Source organism: Pipistrellus kuhlii, unplaced genomic scaffold, assembly GCF_014108245.1.
Source record: "Pipistrellus kuhlii isolate mPipKuh1 unplaced genomic scaffold, mPipKuh1.p scaffold_m20_p_5, whole genome shotgun sequence".
In the NCBI taxonomy this organism is placed as follows: domain Eukaryota; kingdom Metazoa; phylum Chordata; class Mammalia; order Chiroptera; family Vespertilionidae; genus Pipistrellus; species Pipistrellus kuhlii.
In genome coordinates this window covers 14,319,217-14,344,135 of record NW_023425551.1, presented here as the reverse complement: position 1 = coordinate 14,344,135, position 24,919 = coordinate 14,319,217, and the positions used below count along the sequence as shown (strand labels likewise).

Sequence of the window (24,919 nt, the reverse complement as noted above, 5' to 3'; positions counted from 1 at the left end):
TTGCTTTTTCAAAACTTCTCTGTAACTCATCAACAACTGTCATCCATGAAACATCCCCATACTGTGTTCATGATTCACTCTTGGAAAATCATCTTGATACAAGAATTTAAATTTGCAAGGGTGAACCTTCTGCTTTATGGGTAGGTTCTTAGAGCAATTTCCTTTGGTATCAATGTCAAATTATTAGTAAATGTTTTTTCCATTATTTTTCACAGTTTTTTTATTCTCTATTATTATTCATTCATCAAATCACAGCTGAGCTACTAATACAAGGCATTATAGGAGATGCCAGAGAGAATATGAAAATGTCCTCAAGAGGATTGCACAGAAGGAAGTGCAAGTATAGGTAAATAAGAATAATACAAGGCAGAAGGAAGTCATTGGGTACATTCTTTGTTATCTAACACCAAATTCATCACCACAGTCCCCCTTTCCTCTCAAGGAAAAATAAAACAAAGGCCATAAGGTTGAAAGAAAAAGATGTATCCCAAGGGTTGCATGAAAGGAATAAAACAGGCTGCTGCAGCATTATTCTCTCCAATTGTAATTTTCCAGATGTAAGAATGCCTAACAGAGGTCATCTACTAACATAAATAAGTAAATATATACAGTAAGATGATCATTTTCACATCACTTTTTGTCACTTATATTATAAGGTTTTCAAGGGCAAATATCATATTTTATAACTTGTCACCATCCAACTCACATTGTAAAGCACAAATGTAAAAATAATTGATCTTAAAAATCTAATAATGATAGTGAGAGTTTGTAGCTTCCAGACCAAATGCTACTTTACTCATTAAGAGATTTCTCTCTCCTTTATCTGTTATTTTATCACTTCTTTGTACTGAGTCTGCAGATTTTGGTATTAGCTGGGTTTCTGAAACCAATATATTACAGATACCAAGGGATAACTGTAGTTAATATTGGGGAACTCAAAATTAGACATAAATTTTCAACCATGAGGGGTTCAATGCCCCTAGCCCCTGTATTATTCAAGAGTCAATTGTATTAACCTATAACTTAATACATTTTTTAAAAGTTGTTTAAGCTTTAAACAAAATGGTGAATATATTCTCTTTCTCAGCATTTAAAATGGGCAACTTTTGTCAATCCAGTTATTTATTTTAATATTTTTGGAGATAAACACTTATATGGATATTATTTTATTTCAATTTAAATCTCCAGTATCTTAGCTTCTCAATAAAGTTTTGCTTATTAAGTAGCTTTTGACCCATGTTGTTTGATAAAATCATTCGACACCTATGCCAAGTCATGTTTTTGTAAAACAGAATGAGCTACCACATTGTACTCTACTTTAATGTCTTTTCAGTATTTTAATTATATGAGTATTTTGTTGAACATTTGGATATTTATTTTTCCTGTTAATAAGGGGCTATAGCCATTTAATTATAGCATATTAGATGCACAAAATATTGTGATATAATTCTTTTGCTGTATGTGTACAAATTATGGTTATTAAAATTATGTAGATATTTAATAAAATCTGTTTTGTTCTGCAAGCTTTTATTCTAAAAAATAGTTTACATGAGCTAATTTAAAATGTCATATAGTTGAAGGGCAACCATTTTTTATGTTATGGTTAATGTTTGTATACACATGTAAACATGTAAATAATCATAATTACCTCGTTTTCCTTCTCTTTTATGATTTTTTAATTGCTATTTGTCTTTGTGCTTTAATTATCTGTGTAGCTTCAAGTGTCTTTGTAGGAGGCATTTTTCCTATTAGGGTTGTAATCACTCTCCGTGCAATACGGAGGCAGGCAGAGCACAGGCAGGAGCTCAGCAGCTTTCCCTCGTTGCTCTGCTAATGGCTGCAGCCCTCTTGCTCTAACCTTTCTCACTGCAGTTACCCAAGAGAATGAGCCAAATGAGCCAAATGAGGCCTGCCTCCCTCACTCATGTTACTCTTTACTTGCCAATTCCAGGCATCTCCACTGTATATATAAATGGCAAGTGTTTAAAAACATTTCTTTCTTTTTTGTTTTTCCATTTTGATTCCCTAAGCTTATCTTCCTTTTTACACTCAACTTGGCCTGTCCTTTATTTGAGCAAATGATAAAGGTTCAAGATTTTCATGGAGTTTTGGAAAAAGAATAAAGCACACACAGGGTATATTTTGGTAAATACTAGAGAAGATTTACTAGGAGCCTATAAGATTCCTCCAAAAGACAGAGAGGATGAAGAGGGTATATGTCTTTAACAAGCCATCACCTACAGACAGCTGCAGTCTGGTTCTACTAGAGCAATTTTTACATATCAGGTAATATTTGAATGAAATGTACTGGATCTAAAAATGTATTATGTTGCAATATATGATAATTCCTTAACATGAATTGTGGACATCTGCTTGTTTACTGTCCAAGGTAAGTACCTAAATCACCCCTGGTATATAGCATATACCTACTATGTAACTATTATAATATTTAGCTTAATATTTTAGATTTTTTGTCCCAAGAATATACACTTAACATTAAAACTAATATTTATTTATTGTGTTATGGTTAATAGTGGTACACACACACACACACATATAATCATATCATACATACTGGTTAGATAAGTCGACTGATTAATAAAGGAAATATATTAATAATGATTGAGAACAAAGAAAAATGTAGAACAATAAAAGGAAAAAAATTCTACATCAAGATGGCATGCTACGTTTTCATTCTCTCAGCTAATTTAGCTAACACTGTCTGAATCAAACATTTGGTACTGATTACTATAGCTAAGGGAAATCAGTTTTGTCATTTAAGACTCGTCCATGTCCCTAAGTTTCCTCTATGTGTATGAACTGCAAGTGTAATTCACCCTCTGGTGTTAACATGATGAACCATTAGCTGAGCATGTACAGCAAATAAAGTTGCATTTCTGAAAGTACTCTTGGGAGGAAATATTGAGCCTTTAATCAATTCCACTAGGGCTTCTAACATTTTTAGTAATTAAACGAAAGAGTTTAAAGATGGTATTTTCCGGACTATCTGGGATCAAACTTCAGAAGATTAAAAATCCAAAATGAAACCCTAGACGGCACTATTTTCAGACTTAGAGACAAAGCTAGAGTAGATTTCTGAGTGCGCTGTAGTTTTAAAGGGTTGCTACTTTTAGTGCTATATCATTTGAAATTACACTAGAATGGTGATTGGCAACCAGTTTTATTGCTATAAAATGACACTGATTCTTAAGGTGAGTTGTCTTCTGTGTATCTATGGATTTTTAGACAAATGGCAGGTGTCTTGCTGCAGTGAACCAGGTATCTAAAGACACTTATAAGGCTGCCACATACAGAATAGGTAGTGGATATGTACTGCGGAACTTGTAACACTTGCTTAATGCTAGCAGACATATCAGAGAAGCCAAGGAACATGACCTTCTGTTTTGACAGTGGGATGTTACTGGAATAAACAATGTACCTTGCAGTTACAGGGTCCAACACAGGGGTCCTCATTTGTACTTCCTTCACCGCTGCAGTTACAGGGTTTGCAGTCTGGGAAGCCAGTGTAGCCCCTGAGACACCGATCACATCGCTCCCCTCCAAAGCCAGCTTTGCAATGACAGGACCCAGGTTCCAGACCTAAGAAAAGGTGAACCACATATCAATTTTTTTTCTTAAAATTTCTAAAAAGTATAGTATATTTGATTGATTTCAGAGAGGAAAGGAGAGAAAGAGATAGAAACATCAATGATCAGAGAGAATCATTGATCAGCTGCCTCCTTGCACACCCCACATTGGCGATGGAGCCCACAATCCAGGCATACGTCTTGACCTGGAATTGAACCATGAGCTCCTGGTTCATAGGTGTTGATGCTCAACTATTGAGCCATGCTGGCCGGGTCACATGTCAATTTTTTAAGAGAAATATATAATTTAGCTCCTCCATTTTTAATTATAGTAGCATTTGCAAGTCTATTTTCACACACAAATAAAATTCATGATGTACATCCAAAAAGAACAGTTAAAAAAACCAAAGAACATAAGGTTTAATTAGAAGCTGGCTATGATGCACACATAGCATTTCCTAAGTATTTTTTTAATATTTAAGAATTTTTTAGAAGATAAAATCTCATGGAATCCACCAAAATCAAGGCTACAGAAAAACCACTGCAATGATCATGGATGAATTTCCATAACTCTGACCGATGACACTAGATTAAGAATATGTAACCTATTAATATGTATACTTGTTGACTCATGACCCTTCAAACAAACACAAGATGGAAAAGTACCTTCACTATAAAATTTTGCTACTTAAAAAAAGTAACAGTAACAACATAAGTACAATATATCGTACAACTGAGAAAAGATTACATGAATCCATAGGAATGAGTATTTGAGGGATAAAAAATAGAGCAGGAAAGTGAGGTGAGAGCAGTTTAAATTTACAAAGCTGACACGTGTCAGAACCACACCATTTTATCAATCAAATTCAGATGAGAGAATCTTAAATACAACACTGAAGTGAACCAAACTAAATCCTGAAGTACATTAAAAAACATTCAGTGGTGACCAAGATGATTTTATTATAAATATGTTTAATATTAATACATTTATTTTAACTTACCACACTCATAGGTCAAATGGAAAAGAAGTCTGATTATTTCAATATAGGATGTAAAGTCATTCCAAAAAATTAGCATTTGCATCTCATGTTAAAGTCTTCAGACATTGAGATTATGTGTAGAAGTACTCCATATAATAACAAATTTCTAGCTTAAACTTTGTTGCTGGAAATACTATGAATTAGATGTCTAAAGACCCCCTCCTTTGTTCAGAACACTTGACAATCAGTAAAAAAATTAAAGATAGAGAGATGATACATAGATAGATAGATAGATGATAGATGATAGATAGATAGATAGATAGATAGATAGATAGATAGATAGATAATAGATAGATAGATGTGATAGATAAGTGGAAAGCAAGAAAGGGCTGTGCTAATATGAAATAAAGAAACCCCTGGTAGAGACTAGAAACTACAAAAGAATAACATTCCAGCCCTTATGTCAGTATCTTTCCTGGAGTTGACTGATTCTGATAAGCTAGAATGTGGAGTATGGTTTTACGAATCAAAAGACAAATTCTAGGTTTCTACTCAGGTTGTAAAGTCATAGCAAAGAACTTCATATAAATTCAAAGCTCCTAAATGGGTAAATTAGAAAATATGCATAATAGTATACACACACAACATACTATGAAACACAAAAGAAAACAAGGGCCCAATGAATCGGAGCAGAAAAATCAAACTGCAGATTCATATTCATATAGATAACACAGTGCTTCTAAGAGATTCAGAAGATAAAATATATTTAACGTGTTTAAAGGTCTATACTGAATAACGTGCATAATTATAATATAATTTTCTATTATTGTATTTCCATTTTTAAATTAAAAGAAAAAACTATTGGTCTAGAACCAATTATAACTGTGCAAGCTTGAAAACATACAAATGAAATTGACAGGTATTGCCACATGAATTAGAAATATCAGTGGAGAGTGTAGGGAGGGTTTTTCTCTTAGCTTGCATGTTATAATCTCAAGAGATGGTGTCTAAATTTACTAGATCATGAAAGAGATTTAAGCTTTTTATTTAATATAATAAAGACTCCATAAAACAAATACAGAATAAAAATATGTGAATAAAAGATGTGGTATGGATGACACTTCTTTTTCTTTAAAGATGAAGAGTCAATAGGCAATATTTAACAGTGAGTAAAAATATTGTTAGGAATATTAGGTAGATATTGTTTGGAAGATAAATTCTTCCAAAAGAACTTACTAAGAGAAAAGGCTCAATGTGGTTAAATTTGGAAATGAGATTTGAAATGAATAGGTGGAAGAGGGCACTGCTGATACTTATTTTATTCCTTTACAAATTGTTAAATTTGTAGCATATTATGTATAGTTTTTATAATAATAAAACATGATTTATGCAAAGATCTTTATTAAAGCATTGGTTATAATAAATAAAAATTAGTAACAGTCTTAATCTACATATATAAAAAGCCAGTGTCCATGACGACTGTGATGACCAAATGACATGTCACCATAAAGTGCATTGAGCATCTCTTGGTCCCTGCCCCACCCCACCCCACCCCACCCCACCCCACCCCACGAGTGGGATGGGGTGGGACTCTGGACTGGCTAGCAGGCTGAACAGTTGACCAGTCTGCAGACTCTGACATATCAGTGATGGTGAATGGGGGAATCAGGGTGGTGGCAGGAGGACCAGGATGGCTGTCAGGCCATGGGGATCACCAGCACATTCCTGGCTGCTCAGGGGCTCAGGTTTGTGGGAAAGTGGGTGCTGGTGACTTCATTTCCATGCACATGCACTGGGTCAGCCGCTGATGGAATGTGCTGCCCACTCGCGGCCATATATGCTGGGTGGATAGGTCACGAGTGCGCCCCACGGTTCCGTCAGCACCTCAAGCTCCAGCAGCAGTGGCCCACATGATCAGACCCGAGTGGGCCATGCATTCCATCAGCGGCTAGCCCGGCGCATGCCATGGAAGTGAAGTTGCCAACACCCACTTTCCAACAGGCCTGAGCCCCCGAGCAGCCTGGGATTAGCTGGCAATCCCAATGGCCTAACAGCCTGGTGGCGGAGGTGGCATTCGGCCTGAGGACTGGCCCTGATCACAGGAGGCTAGGCCCTAGGGACCCTACCCGCACAATTTTGTGCATGGGGCCTCTAGTGTCTACAGAAAGTTGAATGGGTACATAATGTATTGTACACTCATAAAGGTGTATTGTTCAGGTCCTCAAACTAAATTTCATAGAAAGTTTTAATACATATCAGGGAAATCTCATTATGCAAAGTTAACAAAAAAATAGTTAATAGCAACATTTGGGCTGAATTACCACTGCATTACATACTTATTTTTCTACTTTTTTATTTTTTTTATAAACTTTTAAACAATAATACACATTTTAAAATCAGGGAGAAAGTTATGATATTACTGAAAATAATGTGAGTTAGTTGTGACTATAAAAAGATAAGAGACTATAAAATGACCTTAATAATTCATTATTTGAATGTTAAAATAATCATATTTTTAATCATTTAGCATTTAAAACTATATGGCTTAATTTGATAATCCTACAGTTTTTTGAGGAAAGCAGATAAGCTAAACTGTGCCAATGAAACATTACCAGTCCTTTAACTTGAAAGTTTTTGTAGGAAAATCCTATATTATAGCCATAATCTATCTTAATCCTTCAAAGAAGAGAAGAATTAAAAATATAAAGAAACTGCTTCAGATATATTCTATGAATTTTCTACTTAACCTCTCCAGTGGCTCCTCAACTGTTTACAGTGAGGAGTTATTATAGCACTTGATTCCTTAATGTTTGGAGTTCATCATGAACTTCAATCCTCAAAGAAAGTATTTGGGTTAAATTGGTGTCAGCCTCTTTCCCTTCATAAAATCAGGACGAATACTTTTTATGAACACTTTTATGTACACATCTTATTTTCCATCTTATCTCTCCTAATCTTTCCTCATTATAGCATATATATCCTTCAATGGATGCTGTCATTTCATGATAAAAATGAAAGAAGCTACAAAACAGTCCAATAAATGATGGCATAAAAAGTGACCTATACCACTGACTTTTGATTAACAAAAGATGCATAGGTATATGTAATGCAAAACAAATTATTCAACTCTTGCTTTTAAAGCATTATAATGAAACATAAAATTAATTATTGAGATAAATAAAAAACTGCTTCTTGGAGGGAAATTTGAGAGATATAAGAATAAATTTATTACATGAGTGAAATTTACTGTAAAATATTCTCATAAAATTATATTTGTCTTTTAGTTGTTCTTTCATCTGAACAACAACTCTGTACAATGACTCTTACCTCGTGGAGCATGTTTTTCATCCTTGACACAGACTTCACTTAAAGAACCAATTGGATCACAATGGCATGGCTGGCAAGGTCTTACATTATTTGGTGATACCTAACAAAAATATTAAAATACTTTTAATCAAGTGTAATAAAATACCAATAGTTTTAAATTCAACACATTTTATATGTTCCTTAATAAAATCTTCCAAGTTAACTATTATAATATATAGTAATAAACTATATAGGGAAGATTATGATATATTACCTTCAATATGTTTATAATTTCTAAAATTCATCTTTTCTAAGTGGATAAACAAAAGAAAGAAGACAGTACAATAAACTCATATGCTTATTACTTAGGTTTAAAAATTATCAAGATTAATTATTCAACAAGTTACCAAGATTTTGCTGTGTAAGTTTCATCAGGTCTTATCCTTTGCTGTCATTATTAAAGAATATCCCAAGTAAAGTGTATTTTAATCCCTCCACATTTCAGTATGCATCTCTCATTTATAACCACAGTATCATGATCACAACCAAAAGTAATGTTTGCTTAATATTCTCCATATATGTTCCTTAATAAAATCTTCCTAGTTGTTTTATTTTTTAAATTACAATAGATTTCAAAATTAGTGATTTCCCCCCATCTTGATGTAAGCAGACACTTTACAAGAGAAGATATAGGATTAGCCAATAAACACGATGGAAATTAAATCTGTAGTGAGATTGACTATGAACTCACAATAGAAGATCTGCTCTGGGACCAAGCATTGTTGGGATTGCTCAGTGATTGCTAACATCTACATGCCCCATCCACTACACCCACTTCCACTGAAAGATCCAATTTTAAAAGACAGCACCAAATATAGGGATGATATGGAAGACCTGGAACCTCCATACATTTTTGGTGAACATGTACAATGTTATCACTAATTTGTCAAAATTTTGGCAGTTTCTTATAAAGTAAAACATACCTATTGTGTGAAAAAAAGCATTATTTTTCTAGCTATTTACACAGGGTTAAAAAAAAAAAAAAGCATGATCACAAAAATGCATATAAAATTGTATTATAGGAGCTAACCTAAAACTGGAAATGACCCAAATATTCACCAACAGGAGGATGGATTAAAAATTATTGTACATTTATGCAAATGAACACTATCCAGCAATTTTTAAAAAAATGATTAGTTGTGCCCATAGCATGAATAAATCTTAAAATGCTATGTTGCATAAAAGAAGGCGGACACACACATGTATCTACTTTGTAATTTTATTTTTATGACATTCATTAAGAGGCAAAATTAATTTGTGTTCTAAAAATAAGAATAAAAATTAGAGTTTGTCTAGGGGTAAAATTGACTGAAATATGGCACAATGGAACTTTCTGAAGAGATAGAATTGCCTTATATTTTATCTTCAAATATTTGTATGTTTCCATTATGAAATGTTTTGGTCATCTTTAAGAATTTTAAGTTATCAAAATTACTTTTCTATATAGTACAACTCTGCATGAAAAAAACAACACTTTGTGAAAGAAAAGGCATACTTTACCCCTTTCGTTCTGAAGAAACCATCAATACATGTCTCACAGTTTATACCAGCAGTGTTTTGAGTACAATTGATGCACACACCACCTCCAATGTATTTTCCATGTATATTTAAACTCAGATTTCTTCTGGCAACATTTTCATCATAATAGCATTCTTCGGCCTTCCCGTGACAATTGCATGCTGCATTAAGAAAAAATTTCATAGATGTTGTTTTCCAGTTTCAGAGATAATTAAATATAATTTCTATTATATATTTATACTGTATGAGAAAATATATTTATTATGCATATTATCAATATAAAAGTATCTAAAATTACTTGGATTTATTGGTTATATTAGTAAATTCACACTTTTTAATGGAGATTAAAATTATCAAAACATATAAATTAAACTGAGTCATATGAAATGCCAATATTTGACTGATTTGATATCACAAAACCAAAATTTTATATGATTAAACATACAATTTCCTATTGTGGTAAAAATAAATGTATTGAACTGTGACATTGGATGATTAAGATCCAGTGAATCTATAATGAATAATTACTATAATCTCTACGTTACATCCTCTGGGTAAAAACAGATGTTTAGAATATAGTTCTTTTCCTTTACTACTATTAATAATTAAAACTTAACATTTCTCTAAATGACATGTTTTCTTTTAAGTGTTTTATATTTATTACCACTGATTTTAATTTTCAAATAGCTTATGAGTCTGGTACTTTGACCTTTTTGCACATATTAGTAACCTGAGACACAGAGAAGTGAAATAATTTGTAAAACGAAACCAGATCAGTACTGACAACTACTGGGAAACCAGGCTCCAGGATCTGCAGAGCCAACCTCTGCTGCATTCCCCTCAAGTTCCATCCGATGAGAGAGATAGAGAGTTCTGCCAAACAATCAGGGCAAAAGGAGAGGTTTGCATAGTGGCTGAAATCAAGCTATTTTCACCAGACTGGGGTTTGGGTGACCTCTCCAATAGTTAGCAGTCATATGATGTAGGGAACTTCTTTTTTTTTTTTTTTTTAATATATTTTATTGATTTTTGTACAGAGAGGAAGGAAGAGAGATAGAGAGTTAGACACATCAATGAGAGAGAGAGTCATCGATCAGTTGCCTCTTGCACACCCCCTACTGGGGGTATGCCCACAACCAAGGTACATGCCCTTGACTGGAATCGAACCCGGGGCCCTTCAGTTCCCAAGCCGATGCTCAATCCATTGGGCCAAACCGGTCCCGGCTGTAGGGAACTTCTTAATTTCAGTAAGGGTCAGTTTCCATTCGGTGGTAGGCAAACTCATTAGTCAACAGAGCCAAATATCAATAGTATAATACAATAGTACAACGATTGAAATTTTTTTGAGAGCCAAATTTTTTAAACTTAAACTTCTTCTAACGCCACTTCTTTAAAATAGACTCACCCAGGCTGTGGTATTTTGTGTAAGAGCCACCCTCAAGGGGCCAAAGAGCAGCATGTGGCTCACGAGACACAGTTTGCCGGGTAGGGGTATAAGACACAAGTAGATTGAATGTCCTTCCTCAGATGTTTAGTTTCATAGGTATCCTTACATTGATTTCCACATGTATAAGTGTGTGTGTGTGTGTGTGTGTGTGTGTGTGTGTGTGTATGCCCACGCTCAATCTTGTTTTTCCACTAGAGGAGATGTTTAAATACTGCTCTAAATAATTTCATTTTACCAACAGTAAATATCATAGCTCTTTCTCTATTAACATATGATTCCTCTAATGTTATTTATTAAAAGGCAGTCAGGTCACAACTAATGAGGCCACTTCTAATGGGCAGTTAATTGTCTCCAAATTTTGCCTTTATAAATAATGCTGGTACACACTAGGAGGACTCGGAGGTGGGAGTAGGAGTAGTGTTCTCATAGTATCAGGCTGCCTCACATGCCAGCTGAGTAACTTTGAGCAGAAAATTCAAGCCCTGGTATCATTGCAGTACTTATCTCTTATGGTTACATGCTGCCTGAGGTGAAGTAGAGTGAGCAATTGTATACTAATGGCAAGGATTATGATCATCTGCCATGTACAGCTTTATGAGTATATCTATAGTCTAGATTCCTAAATTCTAGTCAAAGGACATCAAAATTTTAATGAGCTTGAAAAATTCTTCTAAAATGCTGTGTCAAATTATTCTCCATCCAATAGATATGATAGAACTCTTTTCCCATAAACCTTACCAACACTGCATATTAACAAATATTTTAATTCAGTTTCTGGATATATTAAGCATTCAACCATTTGTTGAGTGAAAGAAAGAATGAACATTTTGAAAAATTAACGTTTTTATTGTTATAATTGGTACTTCCTTAATTATGAGTAAGTGTGATGATCTTTTTATATGGTTGTAAGTCATTTTCCTGAGAAATGTCTTTTTCCATTTTTTCTCATTTTTAACAGGTATAGTGACATTTTATTATAACTAGGCAAGATATCTTAATATAGTTGCGTTTGTTGCCAATGCTTTCTTAGGCTGTTGAGTTTTGATTTAGAATATAGCATTTTTTGTTATATTGATGGAGAGTTTTCAAAGTTTATTCTAGAAAACATGCAGTAATAAACACACATCAGCAGGCATTAAAAAGTTTTATCTCTTTAGAATAATGCACAATTCTTTAAAAATCTTGTAAAAAACATACTGCAAGAAACAGCCAAGATTTCTGCTATCAGTATTAGTAGAGGGAAATAGAGAGTAATGCAAATTTATTCTCACACTAACTGGCATTGGTGCTACTGAGAGTGTTTACCGGTATAACCATGAACTAATGTGTAATACATAAGGCTGGAGCAGCGGTCATTTTCACAGCTCATGCAGAGCGGGCCCTCTTCCTGCAGTACTGGCTGCTGTTTAAAGGCCATGCCTGCACAGCGCAGAGAACATATGTACATAGCACCTACTTCCAAAGAGCCATGTTTGTTCTGCCATCAGCCGTTTGCTATTTCACAGAATGCCCAAGACACAAACCTGAAACTGCCCTTTAGCACAGGCCCAGCAATGAAATAAATATTCTTTGTTCTATAGAGATTTATCATGCCTTAAATAAACTAGACTGATGAAAGTCTAAATTGAATTCAAATGAATTAAAAGGTGATTATTCTTCTTATAGAAGGATTTGTCATGCCATGAAAGGATTTTTCTAAATATTAAGGCAACTGGAACACAATGCAACTTGGAAAAAAACATTTTCATATAAGCTTTTAGGAATGCAATACATTGCCCAAAGTTTGATTTATATAAGGTTTTATGGTTAAGACCCCTATCTTAAAATTAGGTTTTAAAAAGTACATTTATTTTTCTATTTAGAAATACAACTTCTTATTTGTCCCATAAAGGAAGATAAAAGTGTTTTGTAATTGCACTATTTTTAAAAATATGTCCAGTAGCAAGTGGAAAACTCTTTTCACGTTGCTTTGCCCATCCCTGTTGCTAACAAGTTTGACCTAACCTTTTTGTTTCCTGTCTAAACACATACACACAAGTGGAGAGTGGTAAAGGGTTTCTATAATAGATGGAACGACCAGTCACTATAACGCCCACTGTGGCTGCTAACTGGCCCGAAGTGGGCCCGATTGGCCCCTCCCAACTGCCCACAGCCCCTTTCCTATGCCAGCCAGTCCCCCTTCCCTCCCTTAGGCCTCGACCACTGGCCAGGCTGAGGGACCCCAACCAGTGCATGAATTCGTGCACTGGACCTCTGGTGTAATTATAACTGCATGAAAGGATATCAGACACATCAGGAAGAACTACAGATCAAAAAGCAAAAAAAAAGTGAGTGCAGAAAAATGAAGGGACTCCAGATATGGATGGATAGCATATACAGAATCTTAAACAGGGGGGAGGGGGAGTATTTTATGCTTGGGAATATTTTGTGATTAAAGTTTGACTCAATGGTTTTAAAGACCTACCATGGCTAATGACAATAGATGTATACTATGCTTTTATATATTTATCATAATCCTCACATAGTGATAAATCCATCAGTGTTTCTTAAATATTTGCCAATAAAATAAAACAACAAAAAAGCTGAGAAACGAAATAGCAGGGTAAAACAGATGACCAGTTATTGCCTTGGATAAAACATAGAAACTGGAAACAGTGCTTCCCTAAAATCGCCACATGTTTATATGACCCATGTCCCAGACAAGGAAGAGTTAGTTCCACATGCTGTTGGCTTCTCGGGAACATACCTTCACATTCGCTTTTGGTCAGAAAAGTCCCGGCGCGCCAAGGCTTCTGATGGAATCCTGGACAGCACTTGTCACAGCTGTCACCACACGTGTTGTGCTCGCATTCACAGCGGGATTTCTAGTCAAAAAGGGGGGAAACATGCTTTCAGCTGCTTTTGGAACCACAAATGAAAGAGTTGTCCTGCAAGGTAGAGTGAGGAGAAGAGAAAACTCCCAGACTATGGACAAAACACAACAGTCCTGTCAGCCTGGGAAGGAAGAGGTGCACGTCTTGGAAGCAGGTATTTGATGGGCACCAGATTCTGGAGGTCCAGGTTAGTTCTGGGATCACTGGGCTTCAGCTTGGAAGAGAGTAGAGGCCCCAGTGGGGGCAATCTTGGGCCTAAGACTAAGATCCCTTCTTCTTTGAATTTAAGGCTTCTCTCAGAGGATTGTTAACATTTGGGAGTATGGACACAAGGAGAGAGTTGCTCCCTATGCACTGAAAGGCATAATTATAATAGAAATCAAATGTCCCAGCATGCACATGCACATGCACACACTCAGTCCTGTCTATATGTTGTGAGTAGTCTTTAAAAAAAAAAAATTATTGAATTGCCCTAGTCCGTTCTGCTCAGTGGATAGAGTATCAGCCTGCGGATTGAAGGGTCCCGGGTTTGATTCTGGCCAAGGGCACAAGCCCAGGTTGCTGGCTCGTTCCCCAATAAGGGGTGTGCAGGAGGCAGTCAATCAATGGTTCTCTCTCATCATTGATGTTTCTATCTCTCCCTCTTGATTCCTCTCTGAAATCAATAAAAATATATTTTAAAAAGTGAATTAATTTTGGTGACAGGCTTCAGGTGTACAATTATACAACCATCTATATATTATATTGTGTTCACCACCCCTTCCATCACTTTCCATCACCATTTATCCATCAAGTCTCCTTCTATCACCATTTACCCCCTCCTTTACCATCTTCTACCTCCCCCACCCCCCTTTCCCTCAGTAATCACTATACTGTTGTGTCTATGGGGTTGTTTTCTTTGCTTAATTCCTTCACCTTTTTCAATCAGCATTCCAACCCCTATCTCCTATGACAGCTGTCAGTCTGTTCTCTGTATCTATGAGTCTATTTCTATTTTTTAGTTTGTTAGTTTATTGAGTAGTCTTCATTCATTGCATGGAGTTGACCCTCCAAGGCTGCCTTGTGGGCTCCCAAAGCGTGGGAAACACTGGTCATCATGACACCTGATAGACACACACCCTACTAAAGGCCGCACCTCTAACATGTCCAGATAAATGTATCAGGGCATTTGAACCTCCCCCAGGAGGTAACATTATGATGCATTGGTCAGAAAACTGGCTTTTAGAGAAATGCTATTTGTATTACAATCTTAGTAGGAGAAGAAAAAAAAAATCTATGCTTAGCTAGCTATGTTCACCAATCTTACCATTCAATATATTTCTTCCGTATGCTATACAATAGATGATTTTGTATTTCACCAGTTTGGTTATGATTGAGAAGAAGATGCTCATTCATCTTCCTTTTAGTTTATATTCACTTAATACATTGTCATTAATGAAAAATTTGACCCAAAAGCATGGCAACATTTTCTGGCCTAGCAATTTCAATTTTCTCTTGAATACCCTCTTCCACCCCACTCCTTTTTGCCCCTGCCCCACCTCAGTCTCCAGTTCCATGCCATTTATATTCACTTCCATGGACATTTTTCATTTGTTTGCATTAACTTTTTTGATGAAAATTTTTGAAAGAAATGGCCTGGTTGATTGATGGCAGGCATTCTCCAAAGTAGACTGTCATAGCTAAAGAGGTTTCAAAATAGAAAGACCTGCCAAGACCGGTTTGGCTCAATGGATAGAGCGTCAGCTTGGGGACTAAAGGGTCCCGGGTTTGATTCCGGTCAAGGGCATGTACCTTGGTTGCGGGCATATCCCCAGTGGGGGGTGTGCAGGAGGCAGCTGATTGATGACTCTCTCTCATCGATGTTTCTAACTCTCTATCTCTCTCCCTTCCTCTCTGTACAAAATCAATAAAAATATTTTAAAAAAATAGAAAGACCTGTTTGGAACCCCCATCCCCTTTTTGGGGGAACGGAAGGGGGAAAAACTAATTTGGTTTATGATACAGTGATGGCTGGTTTCAAAGTCTATCATCCTAACCACCAGCTCTATTTCACCATGGCACAGCTTCCTGTTACACCTTTTAAGCCGAGACCTGACACCCGCTCCCAGGGTCCCTCTCAGCAAAGCCTCTTGTGAAACATTCTCAGTTCAGAGCTTCATTTTGCCTCAGCATCCTATAAATATACATACATTTGTCACTGGATCAAGTGGACAAGCCCGGGCATGACCGTAGCAGATGCACATCCCTCCAACCGAAATATCCTTGACCGAGTAGTAATACTGCAAAAAGCAATCAGAGAGACATCCTGTCAAGAAGACTGCAAGGTGAGAGTAACAAAGGGAACCTTCAATTAAAAACTGTACTTTCTGCTTTTGTCCTTAGAGTGAAGCACACTGTGTTTCTCCAGGACAACCAAGGGCTAACAATAGTCCAGAGAAAGAGCGCCTCTGATTTATGTTGGGTGGGCATGCTAGAAATGTCTTTCCCACAGACAATACAAAGGCCAAGCTGAAGCATCTGTTGTGGAGGGCAAGTTGTTATAACTCTTCATTAAGTGTTTTAGTTTCTTGCAAGAAAACCTCCTTTATTGTCATTAGAGAAACCTCAATATCCATGAACCATATGGAGAATGTTTTGTTTGGTGAATTTGAAAAGAATCAGCAAATTTAGGGGAATGTGCTCCTAACAATACATTTCTTACACACACACAGAAGGAAGTGAAATGGGACTAACTGCAGAACTGAGCTAACAATGTGAGGAGCAAAGTAGATGGGCAGAACAGCGGCCTCTTTTCATGAGGATGTTAACCAGCCCCCACAATCATTTCTCTCTCTGAAGTTAGGATAGGGCTACGTACCCGAATCTACCTCGCTTTTCAAAGACTATTTATAACTATAGAACTGAATTATGTTTTATATTTTAATTAATATATATATATATAAAATATTGTATAATTGACAGTACTTCACATTGTCATGTGCAATCCAAATAACTGTCGCAGTGACATATAATTGTATTGTATTATTCTAATCATTCCCATTATAAAAACAGATTTAGAGAAAGTAAGTAGGTAAACAAAAATCTGAATTCCCTGATGACAAAGTTCCCTTTTCATCTACTATTTTTTCTTTTTCAATGTTTGCTTTTGTTGTTTATAGATAGTATCTCTTATAATATTTTTGTTGTATCACCTCACTTGATATACCTGAACTTCAAACTTATGAAACTTGCTAGAAAATTTAGATTAAAAGTCTGCTTTTCACTAACCTCATCACATAATAATATAGACACATATAGGGATATTTGCTTGCCAAGCTGATACTGTAGTTTTTGTAGATGCTTTTAAATTGGGAAGTCTGTTTTAAATATAAATATGTAATGCTTCACTTTTGAGTAATTGAAAGGAGCTGAAATTCAATGTCCCTGTTTTATACATTTAAATTTACATGTAGTGTTTACTTAACATTACTTTCAAAAAACATATAAATGTTGAACTTTATTGCACGATTTTAAAGGCTCATGTCCAATGAATTTTAAATAATAGATGGGCACCCCAACCTTTATTTTGCCTTCTGAAAAGAAGATAAAAGAAACGCATTTATTGCCATTGATTCCCCAACCCCATCTGATAGATATACTGTCAAGAAAGATTAAATTCTCCTTCAAGATTATTTAGTCTTTCCCAGAATATATTTTTAAGTCATGCTGAAATTAAAACTAAAAGGGATTTTTTTAAAACAAGAATCTAACATCACCATAAAATAATCATTACTTCTGCATAAAATAATTTACAATAGGCTGATGTGTAGTATATGGTAAAATTATTTTAGGTTTAGAAAATACGGGGCACTAATACAAGAAACATGTGTTGTATGGGGATAACAAAACTTTAAAAGTGATTTTATGATGGAGAGATTTGGGAAGGGTAAATTAAGTAATGAGAAGAGGAAATCTATGAGGGATATTCATGAACCATGAAAAGTGTTGCCCTTCCATAGTCAGCCCAATGTTCAGCAATTGTTGACAATAATCTGACCTTAGGAAGATCATCTTAGAACCAAGAGTTTTGTTCCACAATCTTAGTTTCTCCTAAATGCTCATTTTACCTCTGCTTCTGGACACATAGGAGATATTCTTTTAGCATGGATTTGTTTTATGGATTTAAAGTTGAATTGCCCCTCTTGATAATAAAGTTGGTTATGTAACAGTGTGTAAGGGAGGTGACACAATCCAGTGCAAGTGGTGGGGGATAGATAGAAAGAAGCACAGTTATGGCTCATAGCAATCTCCACTGACCATCTATGTCATACACATAAATTCTAGTTTATTAGCTCCTGTTTTTAAAGATTTGTTGAAAGAATGCTATAAGCATTTTTTTTCTGATATTCTATCAGGAAGGAAAATAAAAGATATAAAATCAGTTTTTCCCTACAGTAAGTAGTACGTTTTAAAACTATGGCTTTTGATTTGTTAATAAAGCATAAAATTAAATTATTTAATTGGACAAAATGGCACACAGACCAGCAGCATTGACATTACTGGGAACTTGATAGAAATGCAGTTTCTCAGCTCAGCCCTAGACCTCCTGAATCAGAACCTGCATTTTCACAGTATCAACAGCTGCTTCTGTGCACGTTAAGGTGTATGATTAATTGCTCTGTGTGTGTGTGTGTGTGTGTGTGTGTGTGTGTGTATACTTGTCATGTTATAAAATGTATTTCTTACTATTGATTGCAGCCAAAAATGTTTCAATTTCCTACAGTAACTCTCCAAAGCCAATATAATAGTGCTGATCACCCAAAATAACAAAACTTAATTCTCAAAAATCAGGATACAAACTAGGCATTATGATCTTCATTTTGCAAAAGAGAGGATCAAAGTTAAGAAATGTCAAAACTTTGATAAGTGTTATACATCTAACAAGTAGCTGAGCTTAGATTTGAATAAAAGGTCTACCAAATTTTAAAGTCTTTGATAACCACTGTTATAAATCATGGAAAGATATATTTTAAAATTATTTATCAGAAGATTAAAAAGAAGGGTGCAATATCATTCACAGCCTACAATATGATACATCATAACTTACCCTTCGTGTGACAATGGGGTCAATTTCCCTTGGGTCTTTGTGAGCAAACATCATCAAATCCGCATTCAAGGTGCGGATCCTCTGAAACCGCAGGCGAATATAGCGGGCAGAGGTGAATTCCAGCAGTTCAGGAGAGGGGTCATCTGCACTTGGTCTCCCGTTGATCAAAGAGATGTGAATCTGCACCATGTGAGAAAAAATTTAAGGATTAAACTCACCAAATACTAAATATTTGTATGTGTCTTTTTTTTCTTTTGGAAAATCAAGATAAGCTCTCTACTCTTAATTATCAATAATTAGACAGCTTCATGTTTAGTGAAATAAAATAATTGGGGGACTTTATGGACTTTTTAACACATGTATATGCAATATGTTTGTTTACATTTTAGGTGTTCTCTATATATTGTAATTACCCATAATCCTCTATTCTAAGGCATTGCATCTACTTGACCTTCTTAGGGGTTACATAAATGTTTAAATCACTAATTTTTATCTGAAAATTATTGTGTCTGAAATTATTTAAGAATCTAGTACACAGTGGGAAACAACAATAACAAAAAATGATACACTGCAAGGAAAACTAGACAAATCTGCAACCACGGTAAGAGATTTCAATCAGTTGTTCATTTGTTGTCAGTTGTTTTTTTTTTTTTAGCAACTAGATCGATAAGATCAGAGGTATAACCGAGACTATGAAAGTACATGAAAACTTGGTTGGAATGGTAGATTTGTTAGGAAAATAATTTAGCACAATTGACACTAAAAGAAATGAAATCTAATAAAATCAAAATAGAGAAATTGCAAAGAAACTATCCTTCAAAGGTGCATGAATCCCATATGCTCTCACAAGCATTTCACAATAGCAAAACATTTTAATGAGAAATAAACCAGTTTGATAAGATAAAAAGAACACCTATTACAGATAAATGATTTTTTTACCCCTCATACCTAAAGAACTATAAACCAATAAGAAAAAGACCAACAACATAACACAAAAAGCAGACAAAAGATACAAGGGAACTATTCAAGGAAAATAAAAATGGTTGTTAAATTTTTTATAAAATAGTCAATCTCACCAATTATTTAAAAGAGAGCTGTTCATTAAATCTACAATAATAAACTTTTTCCATTTTCTTCAGGTGGTCAAAACCCCAAAATATTGATAACATTCCCTGATGGCAAGACTGAAGAGGTATAAGCATTTTCATATACTTACAAGTGTGAGTGCAAAATGGCATAACCCCTATGAAAGTGAGTTCAACAAATGCAGCTCAGCCATTGAAGCTCAGTGGTTGAGTGCGGACTTATGAACCAAGAGATCATGGTTCGATTCCCAGTCAGGACATATGCTCGGGTTGCCGGTTCAATCCCCAGTCTGGGGCATGCAATCAGTGATTGCAGCCAATCAATGATTGCAGCCAACCAATGATTGCTAATCAATGATTCTCTCTGATCACTAATGTTCAATTTCTCTCTCCCTCTCCCTTCCTCTCTGAAATCAACAAAAATATATATTTTTTAAAAATTACAAATGCATACAATTTTTAATCTAATATCCATCAATGTGCAACTGGTTAAATAAATATCTACATAATGAATTAGTACACCATAAAAAAGAATGAGGCAACTGAATATACTGATAGGAAAAAGTACTTTCACTTTTTGTACTTCGTAAATGCATTAGGGCCTATGCAATAAATTACATCAAATCAAAGTTGTTAAATAAAATTAATTAGTCTGTGGTAGGTTTTGGACTGAATCACCCCCTCACTCCCACCCGACCCTCAAGCCTGTGCATGCATGCACAGGAGGCTAAAGACACAGGAATGTAAGAAGAAAGGATTCTTGTGCTTGGCCGGAAGCTGTCCAGTAACACAACAGTCCATGCATGTACTGGAAAACTGACTTGAGGTCACCACTGGAATTTTCACCTACTTTTGCAAGATCATATATCATGTGTGTTAATTACATTTTTTGACGAGAGACAATGGTATGTGTTTCCATTCTGAACATCCTGCATTTAGATAATCTCCGAGAGCATTTACAAACTGACTGCCAATAAACTACTGAGTCACTAGAGAAATAATTATAGCAAACTCTGAGAGGAGAAACTAATTCTGATGTCACAAATCATAAGCTCAAAATGCCTCATGATAAAGATATGAAATGTCCCAGCTAATTGAGTCTACCTTGGATACATAATAAAGAATAAATTCATTTACCACATTTGAAGATGATAGAATTCAAGGTCTGCTAAATATACTGAATCTGAAAATGCTGGGTACTTTCTAATGTCAAGGTAAAAAAAAAATCTAAAGGAGTAAAGTGGATCTTGTATATTCCACAGATCTGGCACCTCGCGGGTAAACCAGAAATGCGTTTAAGTAGTCTCTATTACTTAAGAAGGTATCAATTAAATGTTAAAAGGATGAATAAAAAGATACATGAAGCAATTAAAATTAGTTCCCCCTGGAGATTGATTTTGGCATCCAAAAAATCACCAGTGCCCTTGAATTCATGCTTAATTTCTCTCTCATCAAGCTCTCCCTTGAGTGATCCTAAAAATGCTATTTGAAAGAGAGGAGGAAATCACTGCATGTCTAGGATTCAAGTTTCTGAAAATTATTAAGGTTTATTTGGTGTTTATTCTATGGCGAACCATTATTTGTGGTTGTACATAAAATCAGTAAGTTCCTCTTTGAAACACACAGGAAATTTAAAATGAATGGCTATACATGTTCTCATTTAGGTTAATAAACCATATGATAGCCACATAAAGGATTCAGCAAAAGAACACTTCTCACAGCTTTGGTATTTTCATCAAGCTACTCTGCCAAGAGAGCTTGTGAGTAGAGTTCGTCCCAAGCTGTTTCTGGATTATAAAACCAGCCAGCTGTTTGGCCATGTTGTGAGCAGCTTCTTTCCATCACTTTCTTTTTTTTCTTTTCTTTTCTTTTTTTCACTCCCCTTCAAAATAAATCATAAATATTGGCTAGGATATTTCCACTGACATGACGCTGTGTAATTCCCAGTCCTCTGGATAGCTTAGCATACTTCCCGGTTTCCTATGGGGTGACAACTGGAGGGTGTCTATCTTCAAAAAGAGATGAAAAGTGTCAGTCCTCAAGACCGCCACTGCCTTGCTGTGAGGCTGCGGGAAGCCCGTGGCAGTCTAGAATCTTCTGCAATGATTTCTATTACAGGCATGTTGGTGGGTGTATGTTCATTCTGTCAAAGGAATTCATTCCAACTGAAAATATCATCCTGATTAACAAACGGTCTTGTAGAATTTTAAATTACACTCTTCTTTGAAATTAGTCTCCCAGAAAAATAAAGAGGAAAATACCTTGTTTATGACCAAATGACCAAATCAATATTTCCCTCTATTCATCCAAATAATTCCATTTTTATTAGTAATCATACTATATATATATATATATAATTTTCCAACTGCAGATGGAGAATCATTTGTGACTCTCTAGCAGTTTTACTTCTATAATCAGAATACAATTTTAAAATGGTTTATGCAGCAAATAATCAGATTTCTTTAATAAATCTTTATTGTTCATATTATTACAAATGTTCTTCATTTCTGCCCCCCTCCATTGCTCCCCTCCACCAGGTTCCCACCCCACCCTCTGCCCTCTCCCCACCCCGCATTGTCCTCATCCATAGGTGCACAGTTTATGTTCAGTCCTTTCCAATGATTTCTAGTATGAATAATTGTCCCTTATGATGTTTTTCTAATTATATTAATACAACTGCTTTAGATTTCTAAAACAGCTATACTCCTAATACCCTGCTCCACTATACAAATTTCTTGAGTGGGTGCATAGATGGGAGAATGTAGGCTGCTTAGAAATCATTAATAAGTTTTAGAAATTTTGAATTGAGCAGTGGAAACAAATGGAGGTGACAATGTATGTGTGGTGTGCTCCCTTAGAGCATTTTAAAATCCCATTTGAATTTTTAATCTCTAAATTTGCCAATTAAGAATGTAAAACAACTTATAAGTAAGGTGTCTCCAGGAGATAAAACAATAAAATCCACATATGTAGGTGCAGCCAAATAATATATAGGTGTATATGTAAATGAGTAATTGAGATTTGTGGGAGTCTCTTAAATATAATCATGGTTAATATGATATTAATAGAGGTCCAGTGCATGAAATTCATGTAAGGGGTAGTGGGGGTGTCTCTCAGCCCAGCCTGCACCCTCTCCAATCTGGGTCCCCTCGAGGGATGTCTGACTGCTCTCACAATCCAGGACTGTTGGCTCCCAACTGTTTGCCTGCCTGCAGTTAACCACTTCTGCCTGCCAGCCTGATCACCCCTAACCACTCCCCTGCCAGCCTGATTGATATCTAATTGCTCCCCTGCTAGCTCAGTTGCCCTAATTGCCCTCCCCTGCCAGCCTTATCACCCCTAACTGCCCTCTCCCGCTAGTCTGGTCACACGTAAATTGTCTTCCTCTACAGGCCTGGTCACCCCAAACTGCCCTCCCCTTCTGGCCTGGTCACCCCTACCTGCCCTCCCTTGCCAGCCTGGTCACCCCCAACTATCCTCCCCTGCAGGCCTGATCTCCCCCAACTGCCCTCCTCTGCCAACCCAGTCACCCCTAACTGCACTTCCCTGCTGGCCCAATTGTCCACAACTGCCCTCCCCTGCAGGCCATCTTGTGGTGGCCATCTTGTGTCTACATGGGGGCAGCCATCTTTGACCACATGGAGGCGGCCATCTTTGTGTGTTGTAGTGACAGTCAATTTGCATGTTAATTGGAGAGTAACTTTGAAAAATTAGCCAAATAAATTTTATTTTACTGTGTGAAAAGGGAAAATATCATATATTTGGAGAAAGGGGGTAAGTTGTATGAATCTTAGGAAAAGGGACAGCACAACAATTTGTTATCGTGTTTCTAACACCAGGCAAAGGCTGTCACTGTCTATACAGTATATCACCAATAGTAACCCTCAAATTATGACTGTTTAGTCCTCACCATAACTGACCTACTAAAAGCATCTGAAAAAACTGAACACTCCATCTACTTCCAGGACTCCACATTGTGCTTGTTTTCCTCCTACCTCACTGGCTATTTCCTTCACTACTTAACACCCTTTGTCCTCTCTAACTCTAATTTTGGAGTGTTATGTTGTTCTTCTTTGGTCTTTTCTTCTGTTCGATTTATACTTGCTCACTTAGGGATATCATTAATACTCACAGCTTTAAATACTATCTTTACTTATGTTTTCCACATCTATGTCTCCAGGCCAGATCTCTCCTCTGAAGGTCAGAATGTAGAATCCAACTGTCTTCTTGCCCACATTTATTTGCCTATCTAATAGGTATTTCAAATTTATATCTCAAGTTGAGTTCCTGTTCTTCATCCCAACAGTCTTCCCAATTTCACTAAATAATTTCATTATTTTAGCTACTCAGACCAACAACTTTAAGTCATCTTGACTGTTTTTGTTTTCTTTATTCCTATATCTGAAATGTCTAAAAATCTTATTGGCTTTACCTTCAAAATATATCCAGCATCTAAACACTTCTCTAAAACCATCTTAGCCCAAGCTTTTATCATCCTTTGCCTGGGCACTACATTGGGATCAGAACAGGTCTTCATGCTATCACACCTAACTCCCTATGGCCTACTTGTAATATAGCAGATTTTTAAAAATTAGTAAATGTTTCCATCAATTTAGTTTCAGTGTTCCTTAAAATAAAAATCACAATTATTAAAGAATTAAAATATTAGACACCCCCCCAAAAAAAGCCAACTTTCATTCATGCTGCAAGTTGGTCTATGTTCTTTTATTTCTGCTTGCCAGATGATCTTTATTAATTTCTGCAAAGAGATTCTTCATGAATATATTATATGGAAGAGTGTTAAAAGATGGCTAGCAACTTTATGAAAATAGTGTGAACCATAGCAAAAGAAGTCCATTCCAACTCAAGTGTGTGTTACATGCCATTGGGTTTGCTTTGACTCCTGGTGGCCTTATGAATAAGTGAGGTCCACAATGTAGACCCAGGCCTATGGCTGCTTTTACAGACTCGATTCAT

General features: G+C 35.8%; 1 protein-coding gene across 6 annotated transcripts in view; it reads right to left on the bottom strand.

Annotated features, from left to right (window-relative positions):
- Positions 1-24,919, bottom strand: part of LAMA2 (laminin subunit alpha 2) — a 453,474-nt gene that overhangs the window by 268,671 nt on the left and 159,884 nt on the right. For all 6 annotated transcript variants that reach the window (XM_036413664.2, XM_036413665.2, XM_045573302.1 and 3 more), the window contains exons 5-10: positions 18,858-19,037; positions 15,961-16,050; positions 13,645-13,762; positions 9,434-9,612; positions 7,895-7,994; positions 3,440-3,600 (exon numbers count right to left, since the gene is read on the bottom strand). In XM_036413664.2, the coding sequence (XP_036269557.1) occupies positions 3,440-3,600; positions 7,895-7,994; positions 9,434-9,612; positions 13,645-13,762; positions 15,961-16,050; positions 18,858-19,037 (828 nt within the window). The remainder of the gene's footprint in view (positions 1-3,439; positions 3,601-7,894; positions 7,995-9,433; positions 9,613-13,644; positions 13,763-15,960; positions 16,051-18,857; positions 19,038-24,919) is intronic.